The 25,073-nt window shown below is 37.7% G+C and overlaps 1 protein-coding gene across 1 annotated transcript in view; it reads right to left on the bottom strand.

The window, feature by feature from the left end:
• HECW2 (HECT, C2 and WW domain containing E3 ubiquitin protein ligase 2) overlaps positions 1–25,073 on the bottom strand; it is a 422,966-nt gene that overhangs the window by 165,016 nt on the left and 232,877 nt on the right. The window contains 1 exon segment of the mRNA XM_020993535.2: positions 14,120–14,227. Within this exon segment, the coding sequence (XP_020849194.1) occupies positions 14,120–14,227 (108 nt within the window).

Genomic DNA, 25,073 nt, shown 5'->3' with positions numbered 1-25,073 from the left:
AAAAATTGAAATTTTCATCTCTCCTGCCAATAGACAGCAAGGGCTTCAGACAAATCATAACTAGGAATTTTTGTACCAAGGAAAAGGATCGCAAACCCTCCTGGAGTAAACACCACAATAGGCATCCTCATGTGAAGGATGTGGGCTGACACCAGCACTTAGGGAGAGAGAGAACCCAGGAGACCATGAGGTTGGTGATGAAGATGAGGCTGCCTACCCCCTAGAGCAGGGGTTCTTAACTATTTGGTGTGTCATGGATTCTTGGGACAGTGTGGTGAAGTCTATGGACCCCTTCTCAGTATAACATTTTTAAAGTATAAAACCAAACACTTAGGATTACAAAGGAAACCAATTATTTTGAAATATGGTTATTAAGTTATTAAGTCCTTTATAAGGACAATGACATATAGTACTCCCTATTTAAATTGATCTTAATAACTAGGTTGTTTCCTTCAGCATTTAAGAAACTTGATTATTGGAGAGAATAGTGACTGGTAACCCTTGAAGCAAACAGAAAGATGATATAGCACAGAAAACTTAAAAGAAAGCTTAAAACCAGCTGTTATGCCCTCCTAACCACCACTACCACCAACACCACCACAAACTTCTTAAAGATTTAATCTAACTCCTTGACTCTATGTAGGAGCTAACGGAGGTCCCAGAGAGGCTAAGTGATTTTACCATGTTCAGCTATGACTGAAATTGAAGTGGAGTCAGGTGGAGCCCAGATATTACATACTCATGGACTGTTAGTGCTGGAAGGGACCTTAGCACCCGGCTAATCCAACCCGCTCGTTTTACAGCAGAGGAAACAGATCTAGAGTTAGTGTAAGAGCAGAGACTAGAACTCAGTTCTCCCTATCAGTTCAGCATTCTTTCAGCCAAGCAGTTGAAATTTAGCTTACTTCAGGGGAATGAATGTCCAGGGTAGCTGTCCTTGGTCTCATGACTCAGGACCATCAGCTTAGGCAAGGATGAGGGTTCTTTAATTCTTCCAGACATACCCTGACCTCCAAGTTCACCGCCATTGCATTCTTCTCATGGGAAAAGTTTAAAGCTTCAAGGGAAATTAAAGTCACTGGAAGGGCAAACACAGAAGCATCCCCAGTAAGGCACAGCCTACTAGATAGGGCTTAGGTGCCAACTGCATCCCCTGCCTCGCTATGCCTAAAATGTTTCCACCAACCCCCCTCCTAGAGCAAGTCATGTTGAGAAGTAGCAGAGAATTCCTAAGCATGAGGCAGTATCTCCCTGTCCCTGGGCATCGAATTCTTCAAGGGCCCAATATCCCTGAGGGGTCCCCCTTTCCCTTTTCAAAATGACCCATCATACTTTTATCTGCCCCTCCTTTTCAACCACTGGACTCTGGGTTAATGAGAAATTTGAGAAACCTTAAAGACAAGATTTTCCCAAATAGGGAGAGAGATGTAACCGCAGGAAGATATGGCCTTCTGGGAGGGGCCAATATACTGCCCTCTGCTTAAAAAGCCCCCTTCTCCACAGACCATATTCCCTACAGAATGGAAAAGATGGGCAAAGTTGTCAGAAGTAAGAAAATGAAATGGAAACTTCTCTCTGTTACTCTTTAATTACCAGTAAAATTCTAAAGCATACTGTTGAAGGGATGGATGCTAAATACATGAAAAAGAGATGAGCTATAAAGAGCTAGCATGGTTTCATCAAGAAGAAGAAAGACACTATCTGAATCCAGAGAAAGAACCAATGAACAGTAGTATGTAAAGAATGATTTTACAAATATTCACACACACACACACACACACACACACACACATATACACACACATATTTATGTCTAATGGTAGCCATCTCTAGGATGGGGAGGGGGAGGGAAGAAAAAAAGAAAAAATTGATATGATATCTTTATTATATATATTAAAAGGAATAGCAAGTTGTACATAATAGATTTGCAGTTTCATCTACAAAACTTTTTTTAAATTATATTAAGTTATGGAAATGCTTATTTTGTCCCATAAATTAAAAATAAATAAAAATTTAAAAAAGAATAAGTTATGTTATTATTTCTTTTTTTAAGGAGATTTTAGCAAAATATTTTACCATATATTTCATGCTATTCTTATGTTAAAAATGGATAGATAAAAACATCATAGGGTGAACTGAGAACTGGTAGTATTATGAAGTCTAAAGAGACATCATTAATACCAGCTTGGAAGAAGGGCTCTGGTAGAGTACCCCAAGGATGTGTGTTTAGCTCTCTGTTATTAATTCAAGTCACAGGATAATTAGAAAAATTGGAAAAAAATTGGAGAATTATGTAGAAATTATTGGAGAAAATGGGAATCATGAATCAACAGTGTGATATGGCAGCTAATAAAACCAGTGCAATCTTTTGTTGTATTAAGACAAATATAGAGTCTAGAACTAGAAAGGAGAGAGCTAAAAGGTAAAAGCAAATTTAGGATTAATGTAAAGAAAAACTCAGGAGGCAGTGAGCTCCTCCCTTCCCTCATGATCTTAAAAGCAATGCCTGGATGATCACCTATTGGGTATACTGTAGAAGAGATTCATATTAGGTGTAGGTGGACAAAAAGACCTCTCTTCCATTCTGTTCTTAGATTCTATGATTCTAGGTTGATATAAATTCATTTTAGCATTTTAGCAATGTCATTTAGCATGACACCTGGCAGGAATCAGACAATATTAACATATGGACAAGGATTTGTGCCCTATAAACTCACTAGTTCCTATGTGATAGCTAATTAGGTATGATATTTGTTTGCTGAAAATATCAAGCAGCCACATTCATCCACAGGCCCCAGGTACAGGGGATACCCAAGAAATAAGAAGAGTATATATACACTGGTCATAATCCTGTTCTCCATATTCAACGAGGTATGTCTAACTCTGTTCTCTATATATGAAGATGACATTATTGAACTTTTATCAATGGGACAGCATTTTTAAAAAATTATTTATGAAAAGCAGAGATGATTTCACACTTACTTGTCTGCATCCTCACCTATCTACCCCTTTTGACCAAAAGTATGCACTTTACATTTACATTTGGGTTGGCCAGATTTAGAAGTATAGTCTTTGGTGATGGAACAGAGCAAACTGCCTATCCTATGAGAAAGGGAGCACTGAAGGTTACAGTTCTGGCCTCATCAGCACCTAGCAGAGATAACTAGCTGGAGTCAATGAACCTTAGGCAGTCCAGATGTAATAGGCGAAATGTTATACAGAGAAAAAAGCAAGCAAGCGGGACAATTTGGCTGTAATGGAGAGTTCATGAAAGAGCCATGTGCAGTGAGCCTAGAGAGGCCAGCTGGGGACAGACTGTGAAGATCTGGAAGGTGTCCAGATTTTATCTGAGAGGCAATTGGGAGTCACTAGAACTTGCTGAACAGGGATGCAACATTATCAGATACGTGCCTTAGGAACATCAATGTGGTAGCTATGTGAGGAATGAACTAGAGAGGGGAGAGACTGGATATAGGCAGATGAATTAGGAGGTCATTTTAGTATGGGCAAGAAAACTAGGGGAAGGTTGCGTGAGTAGAAAAAAGAAGTCTCATACAATATGGGATATAGGGATGGGGGTAGGGGTGAGGGAAAGGAAGAAGTCAAACATGACCCTGTAGACTATGAGCTCCTTGAGAACAAAGACTATCTCTTGCCCCTTTTTTTGTATCCCTAGAATTTGTCAGGATGTCTGATACATAGTAGGTTTTTAATAAATGCATGTTGACTGACTGACTAAACCTGGGTGATTAGGAGGGTGGCTCCCTCATTTCTTCAAAAGAAATAGCTAAGTGCAGAAGAGGATTGAACTTGAGGGAGTTGGGGTGGGGAGAGAATGAGTTATTTTGGACATGTTTAGTTTAAGATGCTTATGTCATGCCCAGTTGGAAATGTCCAATAGTCAATTGATGATATGAGATCAAGGCTTGGGAGAGAGACTAAGGCTGGATATATAATCTTAGTCATCTTCACAAAGAATGATATCTGAATCCTTAGGTTCTGATGAGATTGCCAAGAGAGAGAATGTTTATAGAGAAGAATAGAGTCAAGGATACATCTCTGTAGTACAGAGGTGTCAATCATGTGGCTCGGGGGCTACATGTGGCCTACAACTTTCCCAAGTGCAGCTCAAACTAGAGTAAAATTGGGAAATATTTAACAAAGTAAATAAAAATGCAATAAAACATTTTAAAACCAGGTCAATATGCGGCCCCTAGGGATCACTGTGTACAGTTTGGTGGCCCTATTTCCATTGAGTTTGACACTGCTGCAGTATACTATATACATCAGGGATGAGGCTTGGATGATGTTGACTATTAAGTAGGGGGATTAAACCAGATGGCTCTAAGGCTCTCCTATCTCTAATCCTATTATCCAACAAAGGAGACTGGGAGGAAATAGAACAGGAAGAAGAATAAAGAAAGAACTGTCATGAAAACCAAGAGAGAGTATCCTTTAAGAGATAATGTAGTGTTAGATGCTGCAGAGAAGGTCAGGAAGGATGAAGACAGAAAATGCCATTAGATTTGGTAATTAAGTTATCACTCATTAACTTGTAGAGGGCAATTTCAGTTGAATGATGGCATCTGAAGCCAAATTGCAAGGGTTAAAAAATGAATGCGAGAAGACACAATGACTATGAACAGCTTCTTCTAAGAGTTTGGCAGTAAAAGGGGAAAGAATGATAGCTTGAGGGGGTAGTTAGGTCAAGTGCCTATTTTTTAAGAATAAAGGGGACTGGCATTTTTGAAGGCAGAAAAGAAACAAGTGCATAGGAAGAAACTGAAAATTACAAAAGAGAGTGGGGATGATTGGTAAGGCAAGCTGACTGCCAGAGAAGTTAGGAGGGGATACAGGAGTGGAGAACTTGCAGCCTTGAGGCCACCAGCTCCTCACCCCTACTAGGATCAAAGTCACAAGGGGATGAAAGGATTGGTCTTGGCAAGAAGGGCCACCTCTCTCTCTGAGACTAAAGCAAAGAGTAGAGGAACATAGATTATAGGATCCTAGCCATCTATTCCAACTCTCCATTTTACAAATGAGGAATCTGAGGCCTGGAGATGGTGACTTACTCAGGGTTGCCAGGCTCGGATTTGAACCCAAATCTTCTAATTCCAAGTCCAGTGTTGTTGTTTTTTTCCCCATTGTACCACACAACTGTCCAATGAAGGATAACATTAAAGAACTTTTGAGATATAGAATATGGGAGAACATAAGATTACAAGAATCAGCCTACAATAGATAGTCAGCTGGGCAGAGTAAAAGGATTGCCTTGCTATAGGAATGGCCCAGTTGAGATCAGATAACATAAAGTCATAGAAGACCTAGTCAGCATAGATATATGGCTTTCTCTAGCACTGTTCAGCAGGAGAAATGTAATTTACTTGGGGGTGCTAGGTGATACAGTGGATAGAGCACTGACCTTGGAGTCAGAAGGACCTGAGTTCAAATCCGGCCTCAGATACTTGACACTTACTAGCTGTGTGACTCTGGGCAAGTCACTTAACCCCACTGCCTCACCAAAAAAAAATTAATAAAAGAAATGTAATACACTACCCTGCCCCCATTTTATAAAGGTGGCCCAAAGAGGTTAACAGATGTCCCTAAAGTAGGATTCCAAATTCAATGCAGGTTACTTCAATATTCAACAAAAGCAGATATTTATGAGAAGATAGGCACATTAATATGCTGTTGGTGGAGTCTGGATAACCACTTAGCATTATGCAAGGAAACTGACTAAAATGTCCCCACCCTTTGATCCAATGATCTCACTACTAGGAGTGAGGTTAAATGAGGTTAAAAAAAACTTGAAGGAGATTTAAAAAAAAGAAAAAAGATCCAATGTAAGGCAAAATAAAATTGTGATAGTATCCCTCTTCATGGCAGTAAAGAATTGGAAAGAAAATGGGTGCCCTCCAATAGGAAACTGCTGAATAAACATGGTATATGACTGTAATGAAGGCAGTATTATATAGAAGGAGTGCTGGAATTGGAGTTTCACCACCTGAATTCAAATGCTGTTTCTGCCACTTACTACCTATGTGACCTTGGACAAGTCATTTAACCACAGTTGCCTCATCTAGAAAATGAGAGGTTTAACAACATGACATCCCACAATCCCTACACATTTTCTCTCTGAGATCAATCATTCCTTCAATACTGAGGAAGATCAACTGAGGGAAACCTAGATAAACGAACCAGAAAAACATTGTATATAGTGACTATGACATGAAAGAAAAGATTACTTTAAAAGTTAATTATTAACAATTATTATTAATAATTATTTGTTAATAATAAAATAGTGGACAAATAATGAAACAAGCCTCCCTCCTCATGGCAGGAAGGTCTACTAGGACTACTAGAGTAGAATATAGGCAAATGTGGTCACTGTACTGAATGTTTTTACTTAATTGCTATTATTTTTGTCACAAGGCTGAGTTCTTCCCCTACAAAGGACTGTGATATAAAGACAAAACACATCAATAAAACATATTTTTCTGAAAAGCCATCTCAAAAGTCTTTTCTTCCCCCTCCCTAAGAAACCTGATGCTATAGTTAGCTGTATAACAGAACCTTGATTCTTTGATAATTTTCTAAAAGATATCTTTTTTCAGTGTTCAAGTTTTCTTCCCTAGAGTGACATCTCTCCCTGTCTACTAGATTCTTTCAGACTTCAAAGGAATCTTTTTCTGAATTTTAGTAGAATGAGAGAAGGAGTTTATCCTCTGGCACAAACATGAGCACAACTTTCTGAGAATAATAGCTGTCAGTCCTTTGAGTCTCAGATGTGCTTTAATCCTAAATGGGAAGAAGTGGTTCAAAGCTAAACTGCTGAGGGAGGGAGGGGAAGGGGGAAGAAAGCAGAGAGGGAAGAAGCCAAAGCAGGAATTAACATTTGGTATAAGACCATCTTATACCTTCTCTCTTATATAAGACCTCCTGCTGGATACTACTGAGGATTTCTATCCTTACACAAAACAGTAAAGCCCTTATCTTAATAATGGATCATAATCCTTGGTGAACCAAAGTTAGCCTTGAAGCTGGTTGGGGGATCAGGGAATCAAAAGAGATAAGCAGGGTCACAAGACAAAAGCACAATAAACATGGCTATTATTATAGCTATACATTATTTCAATCAATGTAAATCAATAGCTCCTACTGGAGATCTTTCCTGAACACCCAGTTATTAGCATTCTTTCTTGAAAGTACTTAGATTTAGTTTGCATATATATTTAACTTATCTGTCACTGAACCTCCCAATAATATGTAAGGTCTTACCAGAGGGTAGTGGTCCACACCTGTGATCCCTGCTTTAGGGGAATGCTAAGGCTGGAGGATTGATTGAATTTGGGAGTCCTGACAGAACCTATCAGGTGTCCTGAGTAAGTCCAGGGACATATATGGTGCCTAAGGCGGGTGGAACTGGCCCAGGTCAGAAAAGGGACAGGTTGGGCAGCTAAGTAGCACGGTGGCTAGAGCTCTGGCCTTGGAGTCAGGAGGACCTGAGTTCAAATTCAGCCTCACACACTTGACACTAGCTGTGTGACCCTGGGCAAGTCACTTAACCCCAATTGCCTCACCAAAAAGCAGAAAAGAGAAGAGAAGAGAAGAGAAGAGAAGAGAAGAGAAGAGAAGAGAAGAGAAGAGAAGAGAAGAGAAGAGAAGAGAAGAGAAGAGAAGAGAAGAGAAGAGAAGAGAAGAGAAGAGAAGAGAAGAGAAGAGAAGAGAAGAGAAAAGACACAGGTTAAAGTTCCTATCCAAATTCGCTGTGGGACTAATCAATCAGGTAGTAGAATGAGCTCCTGAGAGGCCACAACATTTCTAGCCTGAGCAAGATAAGGAAATTCATTCTAGGGAGGAAAAAATTATAATCTTCTTGTTTAAATTTGTAAACTGTAAAAATGTGTACAAATATAAACTGTTATATCTTTGCCATGGTATCCACAATGCAAGGCATATTGATTGCTAAATGTTTACTCAAATTGAACTAAGTGAAATTGAGTATTTATCCATATAAGTAATAGGCATGGGACCCTACTTATATTGGTTATGGTAGCAAGTGTCTGCAAAAGGCTGTCAAAGTGGGGCAAATCATTTCATATAGATAAAACAATAACTATACACTCTGGGGGGGGCGGGTCTTAAACTTATTTATGGCAGAACTTTTTGGCAGACTTGTGAAGTCCTTGGACTCCTCGGAATGCTTTTAAATGCATAAGATAAAATACAAATAATTATAAAGGAAAGAAATACTTAAATATAAATTTAATTTAATGTAAAATAAATTAAAAGGAAATATATAATAAATATTAAAAATAAAAGTATTTTTAAAAAAACAAGCTTGCAGATCCCAAATTAAGAACTCCTGCTATAATATAATAGGCATAAACAAGTCAAAATGGGATGAAAAGAAGTAAAAGCTCAAGCGTTCTCCTTCTTGAAGAAGCCCAAGGAACTTGGGCTCAGATTTGAAGGAGGCCAAGGAAGCCAGGAAGTAGAGATGAGCAGAGAGTGTTCCATGAGGGAATGTGTTTCAGGTATGGGGTTCAGCCAGTGAAAACACTTGGAGGTCAACACTTTCTCTACAATTTACAGTCTGAGAGAGTTGACCAGGACATTAAGGGATTGAGATTTGTACAGCCAGTACGTGTCAAGGGCAGATTATCAACATAATTATGATTATTTTTTAAAACAAAGCCTTACGTATTAAAATTTAAGTTAGAAATGTCTTCTCTTCCATACTACCCTTCCCCCAAAAGGTCTTGCCATAAAGATCCTCAGATCTTTCCTTTGAATTTAACTCAGTGCTCCTAGGACTCAGGCACTAAATTTTGAATTTCAAAATATCTTACACATGAAATTCAAATGAGGCTCTTCTCCCTATGGACCATACATCATTTCTCAATTCATTTAAAAGAGGGAAAGAGCCACAAAATCTAAATAACTAGCTATAAATTATTCTAAAACATGAATAATCCCTCCAAGTGTCCTCATTACATTTTTCATCTTTATGACTCCTATTTAAAGCATCTCAGAGTCAGAGCTCCATGCTGAGTATGAGTCACATTTTTAATCTCACCCTTTGCAGAAATGTGGTCAGGTACTACAAGCGATTTGCACGCTTTTAAAAATACACTTTTGTATGTGTTTCATAAGCCTGAATACATTCCATTTTCTTTGGTGAACAGCTGTGTCTTTGAAATGGGCTAACCACTATTCTTTAACTATCTCAGGGCAGAAAAACATGAGAGAAATGACAATCAGTATCATTGTAGGTATTCTATGTGATGTAGTCCTTCAGAGTGGGAAAGTAAGAGCCCATGGCAGAAAATCTGAAGAAGTAGTGGCATGAATGATTAAATTAAAAACTATTCATTCAGTGCTTAGGTGTGGTGGGACAGATAGTATGGGGGATTTAGAATCAGGAAGACCTGAGTTCCAGAACTCTGCTGAAAAAATACTAGCTGACTGACCCTGAGCAAGTCACTGAACCTCTCTCAACCTTAGCTTCCTCATCTGTAAAATGGGGATGATAATAGCAGCTACCTCAAGGATCAAATGAGATAACACATGTAAAGTGCTTTGTGACTTCTCGACTGTTAGCACACTATATGCAAAGCACTGGGGATGAGTGCTAGGGATACAAATAGAAAATAAATGAATACAGGATAAATTGGAAGGAGTCTCAGAAGGAAGGTTCTCAGATTAAGGAGGACTTGAATAAATATGATAAATTATGTATCAGTCAGTGAAGGAGCATTTATTAAGTTCTTACTATGTGCCAGGCACTGTGATAAGTGCTGGGACACAAAGAAAAGCAAAAATATGGTCCTGCCGTCAAGGAGCTTACATTTTAATGGGGATTTCCTTTAGATCTCTTGATTTTGTACATAGGATATCTATCCAGTATCTCTTGATTTGATCACAACTGGCCTACTACTTCCTTTTCTGGTCATATGTCTTTCTCATAAAGTACACTATGCCACTTTTCCTGCTTTACTCTCCATTGGTGCCATGTGGCAGCTTACAAACCTACCATGTTTCACTTCATTCTCCTTTGGGTAACCCCAAAATTTTAATTCTCTGGAGATGGCAGCATTCTCTGATTTGCAATCATAAAGCATTACTAGAAGATCGGTGATATTTTAAAAATAAGCTTTTGTTTCAGGGAGAAGCTTAGGACATTGTAAATACTACCATTTCTCAAAAGCAATCATTTACTCATTTTCATGTTCAGTAATGAACTTGGATCATTGCCTGTCTGTCTACTGCTAGACCAGCTTCATGGTCTCTCCATTTAACTGTGTATCATAGTCTGGACAAGAGGCCTTCATCATTTCTTTTTGTCTTACATAGATAAGCCAAAGTCTTCGGGGTTATTTTTTTCCCCACTGGAACCAGACTTTTGTTGTCATTGGTATAGGGAACTCCAAAGAGGAGACTCTTCCTATGAATTTAGGTCAGCACCTATTCTACAACTTACAGGTATAGATAGTTGACAGGGATATGTGAGTGACTTGTGCAATTACGTAGTCAATTTATGTCAGGGGTAGGACTTCAACATAGGTCTTCCTAACATCAAAGCTAGTTCTCTATTTACTACACTTCAATTCTCTTCATTTCATTCCTCATTTGACACTAATAATCCCAGGCTTGTCAGACACAATTATCTCAGTTGTCACATCTTTCAAGGAATCTTACATGATTTTTACATAGGTATGGGAGAGATCTGGTTAGAGAAGAACTTTTGTTCTGGATCAAATGCTTTTTCATCAACAAACAATAAGCAAAAGAAATCTTCTACATCCTTTATTCAATTGGGACTATAAAGATGTAGTCTGTTGTGGAACATCATTTGGGAAAGTCTACCTGTTTCCTTTGTAAAGGATGCCTATAGTTGTTCTCATAAAGATTTTTAAAAGATAAGTAGGCATATGGGGTAATAATCGTTATTTTCTGTCACTTTTTTTTGAAATAGCAAGACATATACATTTTTCTAAACATTTTAATCCTCTACTCTTTCCAAAATCTTGTGAACTAATCTGTTAATGTCCTCAAAATTGTCCTTCTCCCATCCAGCATGGATGTCTTTTGTATATGCTTGGCCAAATCCTTATTTAGCACATTGAGGACTGCGCTATTTGAATCCAAATGTAGAAGTTTCATTTGTTTACAGTAGACATCTTAACAGCCCTTCTCCATTTTTATCTGACAACTGTCAGTCTTTCAGTGTTACCCTTACATGTATTCATGATGGCTCCCTCTGTTCATTCTCTAAGCTTTCTTTAAACTTGTTTTTTCCCTGTATTGGTTCTCACTGTTTCCTAAGGTGAGCGTGTTTGTTATCTTTCACCATGCTGCTCTGTTCAAGTTTACCAATGTGTTTTATATTTGAAATTGTTATTGCCTTTGACCAGAGTGGGCCTTCACCTCTTCCCACAGCCCAAGGTGGTCAGAACCCATATGGGTTGCTTGACTGCTCACACTGCTTAGATAAGCACCAACTCTATTTCCTCTGGCAAGACAGAAAAGCAACAAGCCTTTCCATCTGCTCCAATGCTTTAGAGACCCAACCTTTTTATCTGACCTACTAATGCAATCCAAGAACTGCTGGGCTTTTCCATCAGTCCCACAGCTAAATAGTCTTTTAGTGCTGTCTCCCTCAATTAGAGTGTGGGATCATCAAACACAGGGATTGTCTCACTTTTCCTATTTCTGTTACTAGCATTTAGCACAGTGATTAGAAGAAAATAAGTACTCAATAAATGCTTTATCACTCATTCATTCATATTCTTCTCGACGTATTGGCTATGATGGTTTTTAGATTCTTTTTATTTGTCATTCTAGTGATTTGTTTATATTCGTTAGTCAAACATCTTTAGCAAATAATGTTATTTGTGTTGAAGTCTGTTCTTTTATCCATTAACCAATCTTGGGAGGTCAGACAGCTTGTTTAAATAAGTCAGATTAGATTTGCCTGGATGGTTGGATGATCACTTGTCAAATATGCTAAAGTGGGGATTCCTCTTGCGTAAAGTTTGGACCAGTTGATCACTGAGGTTCCTTCCAACTCACAGATTCTGAAATCCTATGGCTTGCATATGTTCTCATTCTTTCTTTTCTAATTTGATATTGCCATTACTCTTTAATGGATCTTTAGTCTTAATCCTTACAGACAGCTGATGCAAAAAATGACTGTCACATCAGTAATTAGTCATATCCTGCCTGTTAAAAGATAGCAGATTTGGTTTTTGTTATGTTATTGGATGTCTGGTATGTTCAGACACTCTTCTCCTAATACTCTTCATGAAGAAAGTATTTATGATATACTTCAATGAAAAATTTGTGGAGTCTATAAACTTTTGTCCACTTTGATTTACTACTCTTGAATCATGTTTTACAGAAATTTTTCCTGACATTGAAGTCACTTAGTATTAATGCATATGTTGATATAATTTGGTTCCGTGTAAAAATTTCTCTAACTTTTTAACCTCTTCAAGAGATATTGATGTGTAGACTTTAACTATCTTCCTGGTTGTACTGAAAATTACTAGCATGAGCATTGCAATGGGAAATGACTATGGGTCTCATGAAATGATATTTCTTTTTGGTTTTGAGTGCACAATAAAACCAATTCTGCCTGTCCCAGGGGAACCTGCAAATTATCCTTCTATTTAGTTGCAACTTCTTTTTGTCATCTGGTTTCATTTATAGGGAAAACATGTCAAGACTAACATGATTCATTAACGCTAGTAATATTTATGTCCACTGGACCTATAGCTCACATTTAGAGTACCAACATTTAAGTTCACATTTATTGACAGTCCAAACACTGATTTCTCTAACTCACCTGCCTTTTCCCCTTTTCTGCCACCATCATTGCATGATAAAGGGAGCTACACAAGATGGAGTACCATTTTGCATTTTTTTTTTGTTTCATATGTTGCCAAAGCCAAGAAATTCATCAACAAGTAGCTGGACTACAAGGGATAGGCCTCTCCATACTTAGCTAGAATGATCCCTGGAAACATAGCATATTTAGCTATGTTGCTAGGACCAGAGTTCAAGACTTTTCTAGGATGGAACCTGATGCATCTCATGCTCCATTGGTATAGCCTTAAAGGATCATCTCTACACCATGATAAGGCACTGGAGTAGGGACTTAAGAAGTATTCTGGTCATATTTCCAGTACTAAGAACAGTGTCTGGTATGTAGTAAGCTCTTAATAAATGCTTGACTTATTTATTTATTCATTACAAAATTTTTGCTCCTTTAGTATCTCTTAAGTACCAATTATATCATCACAGCTACTTCTTTCTCTACATACATTCTTACTCCTGGAATTCCCTAGTATTCCTAGAATACAGGAATTTTGATAACTTAAGAAAAGCTGGAAAATTAAATATTCTAACTGTTTTTGTAATGTCTTTCCTATTTTAAAAAAATGTCAAACTTAGAAATATGATAGGACTTTCTACGGATGGACAAAAGCTGGATGACCACTCATCATGGATATTATGAAGAGGATCCATCTTTCAACTATGTGATTCTCTGATTTGTTAAATATTAAAAATAGCAGGTACAGAAAATACTAATAAAGCTTAAGTATACCATATTGCAGGTAACATAATATAACTACTATACAGACAATTTTTAGTTATTTACTCTGTGAATTTCCTGTAGTCAAAGGAATTGGGTGTAGTGATAGGAATGCTAGGCAGGGAAGCTAGAGCATTGGGACAGAAGTCATGAAGATTTTATTCTAGTCCTGCCCCTTATACTAATTATATTGTAGTAAATATATTACTGTATCTCTCTTGGGCTTTAGGTTGCTCATTTAAAAAAGAGTTGGTCTAGATGTTTTCCTTATGACATTAAAATTTCTATGACTTTAAGTTAGCACACAAAATTAAGAGATAATTGCATATATGTTTCTTAAAAGTCTATATTATTTAACAGCTAATATACTATTTAGATAACTGTCATAAAAATATTAAGCATATTTAAATGGCACTAAAGAGCATTCATTAGAAAATACAGCAAAAAAAAATCATCCCAATCAGCCATAGATTTCTGCATCTTCACATAACACTTAGCAGTCACCCTGCATTTACTTACGTTCCATAAAATAGGGCCCAGGTTCAATTCTCCATACAATTTGTCCTTTTTGTGTCCCAGTCACACCTCTGTTCTTGGAATCCCAAAAGTTGGCTGGAGAATTCTCATCTAGGAAAACCAAATACAAAAACATCTTTTCAGCTAGAATTATGATTGACCCTTCTTTTCATATCTTAAAGTCTGATGCTGTTTCGGGGGTGTAGGAGAGAGAAAAGAAGAAAGGAAGAAAAAACAACAGAGGAAAGAATACTATTATTGATAATGAAACTGCTAATTGGATCCACGAGAAATTTATACTACATTTTTTCAAATGGGCTCTCACAGCAGCAAGGCAATCCTTTTATGTCTCCCTAATCAATTCACTATCCTATTCACCACAGTGGCTTTTCCATACCCTTTCTTTCTTTCTCAAAAGTCCCATAACTCAGACTCTCACCTACCTCTCATCTGAGAACCTTGCTTCATATTTTGCTGGAAAAAAAAAACTGAAGTCATTTGCCAAGTGGTCCTTCTCCCTTCATGTTCATCTCACAGCACTCAGTTGTCTTCCACCACCATTTCTTCCTCTTCCTTTACCCTTGTTTCACATGTAAAAGTGGCCCTTTTACCTGCCAAGGCAAACCCCTGTCCATGCATAACTGATCCCTTTCCATCGAAGACTTCTCCAACAGATTATCCTCTTCGTACAGAGTGGCCCCCAAACCTTAGTGCAGCTTTAAGCTATTATAGCTCTCTTTTACAATTCTTCAATCTCTCCTTGCCCGCATTTTACTGGCTGTTTCCCTGCTCATATATCTTACTCATCCTGAAAAACAAAAGTTCACTTGATCCATCAATTCCCACAGCATTGTCCTATATTTCTCCTCCCTTTCGTGGCTAACACCCTTGAGAAGGTCATCTACAATTAGTTTCTTTACTTCTTTTCCTCTCCTTAACTCTCTACCGTCTGGCTTCAGACATCATCATTCAACTGAAATTGCTCTCTCCAAAGTTACCAATTAACTCTGAAAGGCCAAACCTTTTCTTGTTATTCATCCTTCTTGACCTCTATGCAGCTTTTGATACTATCAATCACTTTCTTTTCCTCGATACTCTTTTCTTTCTAAATTTTTGAGATGCTACTGTCTCCCACCATCTGACTGCTCCTTCTCAGTCTCCTTTATTGGTTCTTCATCCAGGTCATGGTTGTTAACCATAGGTGTCCCCTAAAGCTCTGTTCTAAGCCCTCTTTTTTTCTCTCTATACTCTTTCAATTGGGCTCTCATGTATTCAATTATTTTCTGTATGCTGATGATTCTCAGATCTATTTATCTAGCCCTAATCTCTCTCCTCACCTCTAGTAAAACATCTTCAACAACCTATTGGACATCTCAAATTGGATGTGGCATAGAATTCTTTGGAAACTCAACATGTCAAAAACTGAACTCATCTTTCCCCCCCAAATCCCTCCCCTTTCCTAATTCCCCTATTACTGTTGGGGTTATCACCATTCTCCCAGTCCCTCAGGTTCACAACCTACATGTCATCCCTGACACCTCCTTCTCTCTCACTCTCCCCATATCCAATTTGTTGCCAAATCTTGTCCATTTTACATTCATAACATCTCTCAGATATGTCCCCTTCTCTTCTCTGACACTGTTACCATCTTGGTGCAGACCCTCTTCACCTCATGCCTGAGTTATTGCTGCCTGCTGGTTGGTCTCCCTGCCTTAAGGCTCTCCCCATTCCAATCCAACTTCCACTTAGCTATCAAAGTGAGATTCCAAAATGTATCACCTCCTTGTTAAAAAAAAATTCCAGTGGCTCCTTATTAGCTCTAGCAGGGGTGGGGAACGCTGCTGGTTTTGTAAATGTTTAACCAAAACAAGTTGCAATTGCACCTTTATGATAAGGTATGCAAGTAAGTTAAGGAATACTGATTACAGCTGATAAAAGAGTTGATAAGAGAGCTGGGGGGGGTAAAGAATAGACAATTTCAGAACTGGCATTTATATAGGATTTTATAGTTTTACCAGGAATATTCTGAGAGGCAGTGGAACACAGTGGAGAGACAGTCAGCCTCACAGGCAGGAAAGCGTAGTTAGTTAGATTCAAATCCTGCCTGTGATGTGACACATCATGGCTGTTTGAGTCCAGGTAAGTCACGTATCCTCTTACTTCCCAGACTCTAAGTCACTGAACAATTGTTGATCTGCACTGGTAGAAGGAATTTTCTCATGGAAAAAAGTGTCTATATGTTTTGTGCATCTATATAGACACATGTGTTTACATATATGTTTGTATGTACATACATTTATATATACACATATGTGTGTATTTGTGTGTATATATCTTCAGAGCAACCCTGTGAGATATGTTTTACTTGTAACATTGTGCCACGTCAGAAGCAGCAGAGCCCTTATAATAATAGGATCATAGCTTCAGAGGGAAGGGATCTTAGAATCATTAACATTTATATAACCCTTTGAGTTCTCAAAGGACTTTCCAATATTAACTCATTTGATTCTAATAACAATTTTGAGGGGGTAGATGCTATAATTATTTCCATTTTACAGATCAAGAAAATGAGTTAGCACAGGTGAAGTGACTTGCATAAGGTCACATAGCTAATAAATGCTGAGGGTGGACATGAACTCACGTCTTCTTGACTCCTGGTACTATTTACTGCCCTACCTAATTGCCTCTGAAGCCCTCTTTATTTCACAAATGGTGAAACTGAGGCCCAGAGAGATTAAATAACTTGTCCAATCTTACACAGATAGTGGCAGATGTAAAATTTGAATACAGGTCCTCTGACTCAAAACTGGCTGCTCTTTTCTGATCCCCAGGACATTTAGCTGTTTGGACCTAATGCATTTGATAGCAGCAGAAGAACACCCAGGCAGGGTAGGTCCAAGTTTTTGATAAAGAACATGGCTGTGCCCCAGGAAATACGGCTTTGAGCAGAAGCTTTTTGCTTCCTCCAATTTTTCTGCCTTTAACTTTTTTAGTCTCTTCTATCAACTCCTCACATATTATATTTTTTAGGATAAAAAAAGGGTTCCTACAGCAGCTCTGGAAGAACACGTATAAAAAGTTTTATAAAATGTGATTGATTTCTGGTCAGTCTCCCAAATTCTGGTGAAAGTCATCCAAGGAGTATGATTTTTTAAATCGTATAAAAATACCTAATGAAATGAAAGTATGTACAGAATAAAACACAAGGTCACTACATTACAAGTCATTGCTATCTAAAAAGACATAAGAAATATGGAAATAAATATAACAAAAGAGTTTTTTTTCCCTCAAACGCTCTCCTTTTGCTATTTTTCTCACTTTTTATATTTTGGCTGCTGGGTAGGAGGCAGAGAGGTGGAAAAGCTTTATAAAAACCTGACAGTTGGGTAGAAATTGGTAACCCAAGATGGTTTGGGGGTTGAGATTTTTCTTTTTCTTTTAACTTCTAGGGAAAAAAATCCTGTGTTCTGATTTGTGGCAATCCAGTGTCCTCAGTTTTCCCATCTGTAAATTGAAGGGCTTAATTAGGTTACACATGATCACAGATTTAGAGTGAGAGGCCTTAAAAGACATCAAATTCAACTCCTGAGCACGCCTGGTGTCTCCCTCCAGCTTCTAATTTCAACAGATGAGGAAACAGATTCAGGAGGTTTTGTGCCTTGTGAGCATCAGAGACAATATCTGAACCCAGGTCTTCTCTTGCATAGGATCCCAGGTTCATCCCAACTCAAGTCTTCTAGCATCTATGCTTCTCTCCGCATTTCCGTAAAACCCAACTCTCACCTCAAGAAAGATTACAGGCTGGAAAGCTGGAAAGGACCTCACAAATCACCTCATCTAATCCCATTTTACCAATGAGGAAATCCAGAAAGCCTACTTGTTCAAGCTCCCACAAGTAACAGAGTTGGGAGTAAAATCACACCTTCTTACTTCAAATCTAGTGCTCTTTACATTATATTGTGAAATATGGAGGACAGCCACAGGTAGTAAAAGAAGCAGAAGAGGGAAGAAGGCAAAGAACATAAGGGCTAAACAACCACCAGCGGTGCAACACAATTTTTCTCTTGTAAATAAAAAATAAAACTGAGGCTGCCTTGGTATTTGTGGAAAGCTGGCCTCACAGCCAAGAAGACCTAGGTTCAAATCCTGCCTCTGATCTTTACTGGCCACGTGTATCTGGGCAAGTCATTTAACCTCCATGCTCTAAGCAGCTCTCTGAGATTATAGTATAGGCTACAGAGAAAAAAAAAGTGTTGACCTGACCTGGTAAAAGTCTCTTCATTTGGAAATTCCCTGTATCAGTGAAATCACAGGTCTAGTTCTAATCTCAAACTTTAAAAAACTGTTCCCACATTCATTTCCACTAAAATCCTACTCCAATGTCTTATTATGGTATGAACCTGGCCATAACTTTGGCAAGGCAGGGCCAGAAAAAAACCCATGCTCTAGTATGGCCTACCACATTGGAAGTCTTTGCTAATAAGCTCATCAATGGAATACACATGCACATGGATACACACAGATTGACATATGAAAATGCATTCACATAAACACATGTGTGCATATATGTACATACAGGTATATACATAAATGCATACATGTTTCTATATATACAAGTGTATATATCTATAGACACAGATCTCTGTCTATATCTAGATATAAATGGAAAAAGAGAGACCAAGAGACAGAGAGATAGACAGAGAGATAGCAACCTAGCTATACATGACAAAGTCTTTGGAAGTGCCAAGACCCCTCGGTAAAACAGCTATCAAGTTAAAAAAATGTAAGCTTCTCCAGTAAGGTGTAAGTTACTTAAGGATGAAGACTTTTATGTTTGTTTCTGTTTCTGTTTTATATGAAATGCATATAATGCCAGACTTAGTTAACATGTTATTTAATTTTGCTGCACTATTTTTCCCCATTTTTTTTTATCCTTTGCTGTAAGGGATGACTCTCTGAGATGGGTAGGATATAAGTAACAAATGTATGTGATGCAACAAGAAAAACTCAAAAAACTTTACTGAATCTACTGAACTGAACTATTGGCCATGTGGATCTTGGCAAGTCATTTAACCTCAATGCTCTAAGTAGCATTCTGAGATTATAGTATAGGCTACAGAGGAAAAAAAAGAAGTGTTGACCTGTCCTGGTAGAAGTCTCCCCATTTGGAAATTCCCTTCATCAATGAAATTACAGGTCTAATTCTTATCCCAAACCTAACAGTCCCAATCTTATCCCAATCCCAATAGTCAAGATGCATTCATTAAGTAATTGCTATGCTGCAGATGCCATAATAAGCTCTAGTGATACAAAGAAAGACAAAAACTAGTCCCTACTCTGAAAAAGCTCACAGTCAAGGTTACAATCCATATCAGACATAGAGGAAACACTCAACACTGATAAAATTATAGCTCCTTGAAGTGTTGGAATAACTAAAATATTTTACAGACCATATCTTTTAAAAAAAATATGGGCGGGATGAGAGAGAAAATGAGTGTAGTGGAAAACAGAAAGGTGGCAAGGAAGGCTAAACCTTAAAAGATAACTGACCCATTTTAATATACTGTCTATGTCTGGCTATGTTGTATCCAAAACTTCACTCTGAGATTTTTCTCCTTCTGTTGAGCTCTCCCTTGGTTATCCGGAGGAAAAAGGTAAAGAGTACAGTTATTTTGTGAATTTAAACCTTTCTTCTTATGAGTAAGTTGGTTTTAAAAAATGGTTCCTACCTATTGAATAATTAAACAAAACTCAGACTCACTTCGGGTGTGTAGAAATAGTTTTTGGTTACATTCCACAGCATACAAAGCTCTTTTTCAATAATATGGTGATAGGGGAGTAGCAAAGATATTATTTTTCAGATAAGCTCCTCAGGGCCTCAAGAACAGCTGAGAAATAGGTGCCTTCCTATTACAAAGCACATGACTTAAAAGCCACCTGGCTCGGTAACTTAAGCACAACCCTAGAAGCAAGATTGCCAACTGCACCTGTGTACTCACAGCCACACATGGCATTTCCTCTACCTGCTCTTGCTCCCCTTTTTTCCCCCAACCTCATGGTACCCCTAAAAGGAGCTAGACTTCCACAGGACTGCTGTGCCCCTGAACATCTCGGTGTATATTCTCCCTTGTGTCTACTCAATGTCTCCCTTCCTTCATCTTCTAGTTTCAATAGATGAGTGCAAGGCATGGTAAACAAATGAATATCTGGGGAGATGTGCAGAGTACTGGGTTCTGATGTTAAAAGTCATAAAGTGTGTGCCCAGTGTTAGCTGAAACTCATTTCTTTACCTGAGTTGGCACTTCTTCAGCAGCAAAAAAGGACTAAAAATTCTAAAGGATTGTTACGATAAAGAGTTAGGACAACTGGATTCTTTTGATTAAAAAAAAAGTATAAAAGTAGTCAGGATGTTAAAATTACGTAACTGAAGCGTAATGATTTTCAAAAGTTTTCCCAAACTCTGTCTCCTCTCAGTACTTCACACACACACACACACACACACACACACCACACACGAGAGTATGATTTCATAAATAGCCATCTACTTGAACCCAGATCTAAAAAAAAAATCTTCTCCACAACATACTTTTGTTTGAAGACCTCCAAAAATGGAGAAACCCACTTCATCCTAGTTTTTCCTTATTTCAAGCCTGACTTTGCCTCTTTGCAAGTTCCACTCTTTGGGTACCATTTTACCTTCAGCATCGGACACACAGCAGTAAAGGCTACCTGTAGAGGACCTGGGTATTTGGACATCTTTTTTCCCCCATTTCTAGAAAATACACCGCCGGCTTGACTTAGAATAGAGAAGGTACTGAAGCCAGGATTAGGCAAACTATGTGAAACGTTGCCTACTATCATATGACATATATCAGGCAAAATTTAAGCACATTTTTCTTAAACAAGTCCTATCTCAGCTAACAAAAGAATTTCATAATAAAAACAGAGAACACGGTGTTCCAGTCTTTCCCAGACGAGATAACCACCGGTTAAAAATCATAATCACAGATAGTCATAGCCAGAAAAGAGTCTTTTTCAGGACATTTTTTTTTGCTTGCTAAATAGACATTTTTTCCCTGGTATAGAATAATGTCTCAGAAGAAATCTATTGATAAATTCTTCCATTTGAAAAAAAAAATATTACTTGCACAGAATTACAAAAACCAGGAGCCCACATTTTACTTAAAAGCTAAAAATATATAATAGAATATACTGGAAAAGCAAAACAGAGCACCTGCACTGGGCCTAATTCTAGATCAGCAATAAAGGAGCTGGCATTGACTACATTCCTTTTACACAATTTTAGCTTAAAAATTTCCAGGATCCTTTGGACACACACACACTAGTACTATCTCATAGTTTTTTTTCTCTTGCTTTGGTTGTTTTCTCCCTTCTATGTTTTCTCTTCAGGCAAACAGAAATTTTAAAGTAGCATTCATAATGAGGCATATATTTCCAGAAAAATATGCATCCAAAGTGTATTTAAAGGGTCAAATATTGCCAGAGGTTGTAGTTTACCAAGAAGCATTACTCGAGATCCAAAATGATGCCTTTAGGAAGAAATGCTCTAAAATTCTATGATTCTTCAAACCTCTTCCACCCATTAGTTCTGACTTGACAGAACACACTTCTCTCTGTGGCCAAAGGGTAAAGGAAACTTTCATTTGAAGACCAAAAAAGAGGGAAAAGGGAGGACGAAGGAGATGTCAGTAACTTGGGCTAAGGAGAAATTTGAAGAAATACAGGTCCAATATGTTAGGAAGACCAAAATTTCAGTCATGGAAGTGATTTACGAAGCAAAATGTTCTACAAGTCAAGATATTCCAGGCTCAAAACAAGCCTTCTAGCTCTGGGGCTACCCAACAAGCCGTACCGTCATCAGAAGCTCCAATGAGGCTAAAAGACAGGTTGGGGCCAGGCCTTCAAAGCTAAACAGAAGAGTTTATATTTTGTCCTAGACACAACAGGAAATCCTCAAACTGGTTGAGTAGGGGAGTCCCATGGGTGATTAGCGTTTAAGGGAAATTACTTTGAAGACATGGAGAAGGCCATGAAACAATTTCAACACCCTCTTTGTCTGACTATCCTCCTTTAAACCTTCTTCCAAGTTATACCATACTCCTGGAATTCTCACTGTAAGTTACCATAAACTTTTCTTCTTTCCACCTGTCCATCTGTCCCTCCTCCACTCTCCCTTCCTCTAACTCCAAGAATTCTGTCTTCTTCATGAAATTTTCCTGAAGTAATACAAAGAAAAATGATTTTCCTCAAAGCTGTTTTTTTCCTGAATTTAAATAAAAATTTGTCAAGTCTAAGAACCTTTTACTCATCTTAAATATAACACTTATTTTATATGCAATTGGTACCTTAACCTCTTTAACCATCTATATGAGGTTTTTTAAAATTATTATTATTTTGAATATTGGGCCTATGATTTGATTGTTGTAGGGCACTGCTTTGGGCATTGAAAGGTTAGGTGACTTGCTTAGGACTTCTAGACTCTAAGGCTGCTTCTAGTATACCTTCATATGTATTGTTCTAAATATGCATTGTCTTACTTGAAACATAAATCTGCATGATTCTTCTCTGCATAACTCTTAGTACAGAGTCATTTAAAACCTTAATGATGACAATCATAACCACAACAACTAATACACTCGTTTCCCACTGGGACCATTGCTTTGTTTTTCTTTAAATGTCCAAATACCTTGATTTCCTAATTTCATTTCTTTGTTATCCCTTTAAATACACATGTACATACATATGTATATAATGTATATGTTATTTTCCTCAATTTTGCTCTTAATCTGAATTTTTTTAAATTTTAATTAGATTTTTTTAACACTCTGCTTTCTTTCACCAAATGACGCAGTATCATGTATTAAGTTTTTAGACATGTAACACATATGATAACCTGTTATGCTATAGCCAGCTGGGATCTCACAGGGTAGATAAGGTTAATGCAGCAGAATTTTTGAATAAGTCACTAAACGTATTCATATGACATAATAATTCAATAGAGGTCATCCTTATCCGAGTCAGCATTTAACCAGGGCCCCTATAAGGGGCATGGCTTACTTAGAAAGGTACTACCCATTCCCCTAAGTTACAAAACCAAGACCCTAGGGACATATGATTAACGGAAGATTCCTTAATAACTAGCATTATGAAAAGTGCCAAAGACCTACAATGAGATTTTAATTAAATACCTTCCATTACTTCCCTTTTAATAGTTACCAACAAGTAAACACTGCCAAATATGCTCTGTAAACAGGCTCAGTTTTCAATATTGGGTGAAGTTCCTAGATTATTTTCCAATTTGGGGGGAAGGTTAATGTTACCCTTACATAGCACTTCTTAAGGAGGGCTTCCATGTGCTTGAATGGGTAATAAGCTTTATTTAATTATATAATTATGACATATAATATACAATATAGGAATGTGTATTTTGTTAGTTCCTTTCATTAAGTTATCCCTGGGAGTTAGGATTGGGATCTATTAAAGGCTTGCTTTATTTGGAGATAAAGGCAAAACTTTTGAATTGGTAATTAAATCTAATAAATATCTATTAAGTATCTACTATATGCAAGGCATCAGGCTTAAACTACAAAAGAGAAAACGGTCTCTATCCTTAATGATTTTACATAGTACTGAAAAATCCCATCCTCTTCTCTGAAATTACCACCCTATTCCTACCTACCTAATTGTGTATAGTGTCCTTCAGAACATTTCTCCACCTTCTGGCTCTATTGCCTGGATTCCTTTAGTACCTGGCTTATTCTTTTTCCTTTCTTTTCCACCCCTGCCATCATTCTGTTCACCTTAAACACACATTTTAGTGACCTAATACCCTAAATAGTTTCTTGACCTCTGCTTCCATTCCATCCACCTACCAGGAACTAGTACAGTTAAGAACTCACCCAGAAATACATTCGCTCCAAAATCCTGGATACTAAAATTATCTTCTGTATTTCCTTACTTTTCCTAAACTTATTTTTATGATTTATAATAACTACTACTCCCTTGACTCCATGCCCTTTTGTTCTGTGAAGAATCCCTTATTCCTGTCCATACCCTATTTAGACTTCACTCACTTCCCTGATGACCCAATAGTCAGTCACTCCAACACATTTGGCATGAATCTACAATCACTGTTCAAGTGCTCTTTGGAGCCAATTTCAATATTTCTTAGGCTGACTTATTTGACAGTTCATCTGAAACAAATTGATTATTATTTATTTGTTATTAAATCAAACCTTTAAAATTTGTTTTGTTCCTAGATATTGTAATATGGACATTGCCAGAAGATAGTTAAGAATTTTAATGAGAAAACAATGCTTTTTTCCCCAGAAGCTAAAGGCTAGGGCCTGCCCTAGGACCATCCTTACTTCCAAATTACTCCTGGGTCTTGTACCTCAGAAACTTTAAAACCATCATTAAAACAATGTCCTTAAATTGTCAAAAGGACTGGGCATCCAGAAGTATTATAAGGACAAACATTTCATTTATATTTTTAATAAACCTAATTTGATACTAAGCCATCAAATACCTGGAGAGGAAAATAATAAAATCTATCACTGATTTAAATGTCCTCTCCTAAAGTCTGTATGGTCTACAAGTCATTCCACTCCACTAAGTTCAGGATTCTGTTCTTAAGTTTAACATGAAAGAAATCAATTCTCATATCAAGTCAAAATAATAGCACTTAGAATGTGTTTCACTATGTCTGTCTACATTAGGCAGAAACTGTATTTTTGTAGGAACTAAGGACTAGTGAGCCCCTGCAGAAGTGGACCAGAGCTCAAGGCCCACCTCTGACACACTCACTAACAGCTTGTGTCCCTGGGCAAGTTACTAATCCTGTCAGTGCTCTTTCTAGGAGATTAGACAAAGCTATAAAGTTGCAGAGGAGGCACAAGTTTGGTAGAAGCAGTTTCCTCACCTATACTAATGACAT

This window comes from Phascolarctos cinereus, unplaced genomic scaffold (genome assembly GCF_003287225.1).
Source record: "Phascolarctos cinereus isolate Bilbo 61053 unplaced genomic scaffold, phaCin_HiC Scaffold_726;HRSCAF=1367, whole genome shotgun sequence".
Taxonomy (NCBI): Eukaryota; Metazoa; Chordata; class Mammalia; order Diprotodontia; family Phascolarctidae; genus Phascolarctos; species Phascolarctos cinereus.
The sequence above is the reverse complement of the archived record's forward strand: the minus strand, read 5'-3'. Positions and strand labels throughout refer to the sequence as shown.